This window comes from Bemisia tabaci, chromosome 8 (assembly GCF_918797505.1).
Source record: "Bemisia tabaci chromosome 8, PGI_BMITA_v3".
Classification (NCBI taxonomy): domain Eukaryota; kingdom Metazoa; phylum Arthropoda; class Insecta; order Hemiptera; family Aleyrodidae; genus Bemisia; species Bemisia tabaci.
Window position 1 is genome coordinate 12,768,412 of NC_092800.1, and position 8,430 is coordinate 12,776,841.

Sequence of the window (8,430 nt, forward strand, 5' to 3'; positions counted from 1 at the left end):
CGGGCTTGATGCGCCACATGGCTCCTAAAACTCAAAGGTGAGTTTCGAACACTGGTCCTTACGGATTAAGACTTAGAAGTTGAGAAAATGTTTGCGAGATCAAAGTTTTATACTTGTTTTTATAATTTTTGATCAGCATACCTATTCTGAATCAGGTCAACCAGTTGAATGGTACCACTATTCAAGTTCATACATGGCTGCCCTTTCGGGCTCCAAACCTCCAAATTTTCGACGTGCCCATTCTCTCCCTATAAAGGTACTCTACTGAAGAGTGACTCTGAGACTATTTTGCCTGTTAAAATTTTCGTGAGATTCCATCTTCCGAGAATCCACTCATTTGACTATCACTTACTTGCATTATGACCGCTTCTATTTCAGGAAAGTGATTCAGCATGGCGTGAGAACACATGCACATTAATTTGAATTCAGGCTCATCATGCCGCATGCCGCGAGGAATGGAGAAAAAAAATAATAAAAAAAAGAAATCGTCGTCTCTCGGACGAAAGAACGTAAGCCCGTTCCAAGGTTGTCAAAGTGACTCAAACAATAAATTTATTTTACAAGAATGTAACTGTGCAATTTTTATCCGTCCTGATTTTTGCACGGAATCCGAGGAATAATCAGTAAAATTTTCAGTTAGAAATGCCCAAGATTCTCCTGATTAGTATGCAATTCCTGAGGGGAAATTTGGCAACTTTGAATTTTTGTTACGTGCTTTCGTGCGGAAAACGACGGAATGTGTCATGAACCCATCGAGAGAAACCGGAGGAAACATTAGGTTGTACGGGTAAGAGATGAGTCATGCTGAACATTTCTTCAAACTTCCGAACATTTTTTCCCGATATAAACCTCATTAGGTAGGGAATTGCGAGGCAGCCGCTTGAATATTGGTTTTTTGCAGAGCTGCAACATTCACACGACAGAGTAAAAACTGCAAATTAGTTTTCCCAACATCGCCAACTGGTCTTACACGAGGGCTTTGCGGTAGATGCGGGTTAAAGACACACATCTAACTCAGTAGACATTCAGAATCGGAGAGGATAATGGTCTGAAAGTTTCACTGCAGCTACCTTAGCTCTTTAATCCTGTTTCCGACATGGGTTCAGCCAACATTTTAATATTGGTTGGCCTCTTTATCATAGGCCCAGCTTTGTGTCGTAAGTTATCCTTTAACTTGTAATACGCACTTCTAATGTAATTGTAACGTCCGTGTGTTGTAATTGTAATGTTTTCGTTACGGAGGCGGTCCATTCTCAAGATGCTAGTAGACCGCGGCACAGTGGATCGATTCAATTAGAGAGGTCGGACATGAAATTTTTTACTAAAACTTCAAATTTTGGTGTTTATTTTATTTTATTTTCAAGGGGCGCTTTCAGAAGAAAATTTCACGAGAAAACTGATGGATCCACTTTTAGAACCTCAAAGTTTTGTATAGACGGAGTTATATGCGTTTGAAGTTTCCGAATTTTGTCCGACCTCTCCAATATTGACTTAATCCACCGTGCGCCGCCAGAAATCCTTCTCAGTCACCTATGAATGTTCGGTGTTACGAAGAGTCCTTAAAAATTTACCCTTTTTATTTACCTTACATCAATTTTTGAGTGTATTTTTTATCCTTGTAATAAATTGATGAGCATATCAATGGCCACATTGTAAAACCACGTAACTCTATCGCAGAGTTTCAAAATTTCCGTTCCTATTTATTTTTTCGAAGAGAACCAAGCCAACTTTATGGCTTGAAATGTTTTACAGAATATTCGACTGGAGGAGATGAACAATCAAGGAAGTTCTCGAAAAATTACGCCAGCTAGTTTTCCAAGGAAACAAGAAAGTATAAGAGGGCGTCTGCAATTTTATAAAAGGCAATAGGTGGTTTCGCACTTTGGCCATCGATAACTACTGTCAGAATCGAATATTTTATCTCTTGTTTTAGAACGCAAATAGGTGGATATGTTTTTTATTGCACGGATCGATTTCACAGCTAGCTCATCCGACCCTGAAGGCTATTATCGCCTAGTAGACAAAGCAAAGAAAGATTTTTTGAAAGCCGATAGTCCATAGTCAATAGTCCAATAATAGCGCCAGCCCAAATAGCGCAGTGCAACAAAAATATTGGAATAATTTGGAAATTTCGTGACCATAAGATTGCAATATTTTTACATTGGTAATTTGATCAATAATTGCTGATTTTTAACGATTGACAAGGTGCTTTCCATCCGTGAGGAAGATATAGACAATTTTTCATGCAAAATAAATTGCGACTCCGTTAAAAATCATGCGCGAGCAGTCAGGACTGAGCCTGGATCACTTTGGTGACCGACCTATACGATAGTCATCCGCAAATTACAAATTCGCAACCTCTGAGTGACACCATGATAACACCGAGAGAAACGAGAGTCCATTAGTTCGCAACATTTTTTTTCATCTCCAATTGTATTAGAGTGACCAGCGTTTCAGGTCGATAGGTACAACCAAAAAAGTCGCGTCAAAAAGCAAGTAGATTCATGATTGAGTTCACCATACTCATCGTTTTTATTTTACTTTTCTTCAGACCATCCTCCAACTGAAAGCAGCCAGACACACCCTTCAGCTCCATCTCCAGGCAAACGCAATGAGAAGGAACATCAAGCTGAAATTAGCTGTAAGTGACCACGACTTTTAGTTGATCAGGATCATTCTAAGCAGCATGAAGGTGACAAAAAAATTCTAAAAAATGGTGTATTGGACCGGTTATATCTTGCACAATCTGAGCTCACACCTGCTGTTACAGAAACACATTAAGTTCTGCCAAAAATGCCTTTTTTCCCGTAATTATGGCTATAGTATCTTGATATATTCGCAGTCTATATATACGTCAATATTCCAATACTGCCGCGCCAAGGAAAAATGCCGTATAAGCCATCAGACGTTGCCACATTTCCCTCGATAAAACTCAAATTTACTTGGAAAATTGTGAATATTTTTTTCGGATTTTCCCAGCGATTGTGAACGCAATTTAATCTAAAATACCTGCAAATTTCGAGATAAAAAATGCATAAGTTTCCTCAAAAATACATATTTTATCCGGGGAAATTCGGAAACTCTTGAATGTTCATACGGCGTTCTTCCTTATAGCATGACAGAATAATAGCGCCAGTCCAAGTAGCGAAGTGCAACAAAAATTCTCTATTCTAATAAAATCATTTTTAGGACGCTCGATGGACGCGGTGAGGAAGGGGAGTAACACGGTCGATGGGCAGGAGTGAAGAAGGGGAGTTCAAAGGTCAGAGTTTTAATAGAGTGGGTCTTTACTTTCAGAGGCCTTTGTTTAGTCATGGATAGACAGCTATATGTTACGGGTAATCTAGTCAAACCGGGTAATGTCGACATTACCCGGGTAATGGCGGCAATAATTACCCAGGCCGTTTTGGTTAGGTTAGGTTAGGTTAGGTTATAATACTCGCCATCCCACCCCTCAGTCGTCAGGGAGGGCCGCAGACGGGACCGGCTGGACCTAACCTAACCTAACCAAAACGGCCTGGGTAATGTCAATTATTGCCGACATTACCCGGGTAATGTCGATATTACCCGGTTTGACTAGATTACCCGTAACATATATATATATGTGGCCCTGTAAAAATCGACTTCTAAAAAAGGAATCAAAATTGGACGTATTTCTGTCAAACGGAACTAAGCGCCATCGGAGGAGGGAGGTAGAGGGGGGCTTGGATTGGCGGCGGAACCGGGCGTCGCGTCGGGCTCATTCGTTCCTATACTCGCAATGCTTCTCCATGGCGCTTAGTTCTGTTTGACAGAACGCGCTATCCGGGATTCTAAATTCTTCAAAAGGAATTCAAATTGGCTACTAGTATAGAAATAATTTGGAAATTTCGAGATCGTAAAATTACATTATTTTTACATAATTTGGTCGATAATTGCTGACTTTTAACGATTGACAAGGTGCGAGGAAAGCTCATATTGGTCTCGGTGGCTAGCGTAGACGAGGAAAACAACTGTAAGTGCGGAGCCAACAAGGAACTATTCGATTTTTTGAAAGCCAATAGTCCATAGTCAATGGTCCAATAATAGTGCCAGCCCAAATAGCGCAGTGCAACAAAAATATTGGAATAATTTGGAAATTTCGTGACCATAAGATTGCAATATTTTTACATTGGTAATTTGGTCAATAATTGCTGACTTTTAACGATTGACAAGGTGCGTTTCATCTGTGAGAAAGATAGACAATTTGTCATGCAAGATATATTACGACTCCGTTAAAAATCATGCGCGAGCAGTCAGGACTGAGCCTGGATCACTTTGGTGACAAACCTATGCGATAGTCATCCGCAAATTGCGAATTCGCAGCCTCTGAGTGACACCACGATAGCGCTGAGAGAAACGAGAGTACATTAATTGTTCAGCGGAACATTTTTTTCATCCCCAATGGACCACTAGACAAGGTACGAATTTCAGCATTCTGATACATGTTTCTTAATCAAAATTTCATGTAGAACACGATGCACTAAACGAAAGTTACCGAAATCAATACCTTACGAAGAAATTTAATGATTCTCAATGCGTGAATTCAAACCATCCGCTCATGAAAACTCAATGCTCTACGTGATTCACATCGAGCGCTAAACGTTATCATGACAGTCTCTGCGATATAAAAATCTGGCAACCTCGATCTTGACACTTTGGCTTAGCTATAGAAAATTACTTATGGTTTGAAAAACACATGTGGGAAATTAACATCACTCGTTTTGAGAAGCTTGCTGAAACCGTTGCAGTGCCCGATTTGACTCACGTAGAGCTTTGAGTTTCTTGTCAGCGGGCAGTTCAAATTCCTCGTGACCAATGTGTAATAAAAACTTTAATATCTTCGCAAGGAGTTGGTTTCAGAAATTTTCGTTGTAAGAATCGTGTTTAACGTAAAATTCTGGCTAAGAAACATGTATCGGATTGCTTAAATTCGTACCTGGTCCATTGTCTCAGAGTGACCAGTGGTTCAGGTGGATTTAACCAAAAATCAAGTCGATCAACCAAGTCCCTTCTGTTGATCCGACCGAAAAAAGAACCTCGGAGTAACCAAAAGTAAGCATAAATACGGTAATTTTTAACTGTGTTCTTTTGTCTTTAGATGAACCAGTGGTCAAGCCGCAAAAGCGAAATTGGAAAAGGATACAGTGGACTCCGGAGGATTGCAAAATGAATTGCTTGATAGCCGAGGGTTACATCGTTGGGGATTTCGAAAAAAAAATTTTACCGGACCTCGAAAGAAGAATTATAGGGATTGCGACGGGGAAATTAGATGCGCATAAAGGCTGCATCTGCGAAGCCAACGAAAAACTGCTCGATTTCTTGAAGGAGAGGAAACTCATTATTTCCGATTTCCTGGATGCTCGGAAAAAAAGCGTTACTGCTGGCAACGCTTGGTTAATCAACCATAGATTGACTCCCCGATACTTTCATGGGATAAGTCCATATGAACGGCGTGGCGAGTACGATCGGGCTCTGGAGGAATGCGAAACGAAGTGCAGAGAAGACGATGGCTACCTCTTCGGGTACTCCCGCACAAAGCGCTTATGGGTCTCAGTAGCGAGTGTAGACGTGCGAAAAAACTGTCATTGCAAAGTGAACCGGGAACTGCTCTTCTTATTGATGGGCATGAATTACAAGTTATCCGATTTCCTGGATGCTCGCAAAGAAAGTGTTGGAACTGTCAAAACTTGGTTGAGGAAGAACAGATTTAATGTACTATACCCTTAGATACCCTTAGATGCTAACCTGGACCGAAAAATCCGGAAAACCAGTAACAGCCACTGCATCAGCCCACAGTGCGACCCCCTGTGGACAAAAATAAAAAGTTCACAAGTCGACATCTGAATATTTTGTTTTTGGAGTTTGTTATCTGAAAGATATTCCGGACTCAAAATGATGGTTCATTTTCAAATTTCTCGCTCCAAACTACTTCAAATTCGGGTAAAAAATGGGCGGGAAATGGGTCGAGAATCGCTGGTCTATAAGAAATACACGAGAAAAAGACGCCAACTTCAAATGAAGATTTCTCGCTTAAAACACAAAATGCTCTGGGTGGTTGACATTTTCTCAATCCTCAGATATCCAACTTCAATTCTACCAAAAAGATCTTGCGACTGTTTGCGACTATTGAAGATATTTGAAGTTAAAGTTTGGGTATATTGTTAACATAGGGCTGATTCAAGGTTGCCAACTTGAAATGAACTTTACTCGAAAAATACGCACAAAATCCTGAGATATTAAATTTTCTCATTCCTCGAGTGTTTCACTTTGATAGTGCAAAAAGGTTTTTCTATGTCGGTGATACTACCTTCATCATCTAAAGTTAAGTGTCTTTTACCGATTTTTGTCGGCATTGTCCATTAGGATGCCGCACTGTGCGGCGGGCTGGTGGTTGAAATTGATAGACAAATCGATAAAAAAAGAAGACATACGGAGTATGGAGCGATCCTATTGGTTAAAATGGGTGGCTCTTATAGACTAATGGAAAAAATGATGGATTGACTGAAGGGTCCCCGTGGTTAGTCTATTACTTACCACCTTTGTCCATTGCAACCACCCCCTCCCACCAATAGGATCCCTCCATATACCTTTTGTCTTCTTTGCCTATAGCTTTCTCCGCCAGTTTCAACAATCAGCCCGCTGTTAAAAGTATCAGCTGCTAAATAATGACAGTAAAACAGTTCAATTTTGAAATTGATTCATCTTACACTTTATTATTTTGCTTAAGGTGTTCTTCTGCTTTGAAATTTTAAATAATGTCTACTATGCATATAATACATTCTGTTTTTAAAAAAAAATCTTTACAAGTTTTTTTTTTTTTTGCGTGACCCTTGGTCTTCCCTTTACTTGTGTCTTCGTCAGAGGGATCCGTATTCGATTTGTTTGGGGGGGGGAGGTCTTTGGGGGGGGGGGGGGGTCGTTGGGGGAACGGCTCCATCATCTGATCGGACCTTAAACAGGACCTTAAGGGCGAATAGAAAAGCCCAGAGGGTCGAGCCGTTCTTGAAGCTGGGAAATATTTTGACTGTCATGAGTGACCCTCGTGACCCTTCCTTGGAGGGCCCATACTACCCTTGACTTGAAAGACCTATAGGAATGTATAATGGACTCCTAAGACCGGTGATGGGCCTCTATCGATCCGGAGAAACAATGGAGACCGGAAAAAAAACAAAAAAGGTTACAAATACGAAGAAAAAGATAATCAAGCCTCCAAAAGGGGAGGTAAGATGAGGATGAACATGAGGAAACGGGCATTTGTTTGTCTAGGATCATTAATCAAACAAAATCTCAGTTCCTGGTTGCAAATGCTTCCTACGCATAATACCTGCAGTTGATTCGATCGACAAACGCGTTGGTCGGCGGTGACGGGGACTTGATGCAACTATTTAAGCTTGTTGGATGTCTGTATCGGTCCGACTGAAGTGCGGAACCACGTATCTCCATTGCGGTGTTTCAAAACTTCCGTTCTTAATTCTTCTCTTCCATGAGAAACAATCCAAATTTACGACTTTAAATTTTGAACCAAATCTTCCGCTATCGAATCCGAAAAATCATGGAGAATTTAAGTTTTATGTTGACCAGTTTCTCGAAAGAAAAATAAAATTTCTAAGGAAGTCTGCAACGTCGCAAATGGAGAAACGTCGTCTCTCATTTTGTCCAAAAATATGTGTGTATAAACTTGAAGGCATTATGACTGCCCTCTCTCCACTTATATTCGTCTGTAACGATAAACAATGGGACGCGTTTGCTACGGCGCCTTGTTACAACTATACAACCTTTTAGTCTGTTTTTTCTGTAAGTTTCTTTTTGCTTAAAAAATCACCTAACTGCCGGAAGAAAACCTGGAGATGGTCAAGAATTTTCGCTTTTACGGTAAGCTTTTTACGTCATCAGTTGGTCGAACTAATTTTAGAAATTATGTAAATGAGCAAATGAGGTTATAAAATTCGATCCTAATAATTAGATTTTGTGGGTATTTTCCACCTTAAATAACCCAGATTTTGAATTTACTGAAGTCCCGACATGCTGGTTTTTTTTAGAAATCTTCACCAGCAGACATTCCGAAAATATTCGTAGAAATAGGTCGTGTTATTTTGAGGGATAAGGGATATGGAATGGACCAAAAATGGAGGGTTTATGCTTCAAGAATTCGGGAGTAAACAGTAAGTCGTCAATTTGTCAATTTTCAGGGAGGCATGCAAAGTTGTCCTATGATAGCTAGAGATATTTTTCTCAGCTTGAATTTTTGTAACGCACAAATGGACCACTAGACCAAGAAAAAATTTAAGCATTGGCCGAAATTTCACGTAGAACACGGTTTTTGCATCGAAAATTGCTGAAATCACTTCATAACTAAATACATTAGTTACGGGAAATTTGAATTTCCCGGTCCTAATAAACGCAATAACC

General features: G+C 40.1%; 1 protein-coding gene across 1 annotated transcript; it reads left to right on the top strand.

Moving 5' to 3' along the window:
• Window positions 1–972: 972 nt before the first annotated feature.
• Window positions 973–6,820, top strand: LOC109035326 (uncharacterized). Its single transcript, XM_019048918.2, has 3 exons — window positions 973–1,157; window positions 2,552–2,641; window positions 5,120–6,820. Exons 1-3 carry the CDS (start codon window positions 1,097–1,099, stop codon window positions 5,746–5,748), a joined length of 780 nt encoding a protein of 259 aa, XP_018904463.2. The 5' UTR covers window positions 973–1,096; the 3' UTR covers window positions 5,749–6,820.
• Window positions 6,821–8,430: the final 1,610 nt, after the last annotated feature.

What these genes read in the sequence shown, in the direction of transcription:
- LOC109035326 (XM_019048918.2), top strand. Translation starts at nt 1,097, where the DNA reads ATGGGTTCAGCCAACATTTTAATATTGGTTGGCCTCTTTATCATAGGC. An exon ending in CATAGGCCCAGCTTTGTGTC is followed by an intron (nt 1,158 to 2,551) that starts GTAAGTTATCCT and finishes ACTTTTCTTCAG; the next exon opens with ACCATCCTCCAACTGAAAGC. An exon ending in ACATCAAGCTGAAATTAGCT is followed by an intron (nt 2,642 to 5,119) that starts GTAAGTGACCAC and finishes TTTTGTCTTTAG; the next exon opens with ATGAACCAGTGGTCAAGCCG.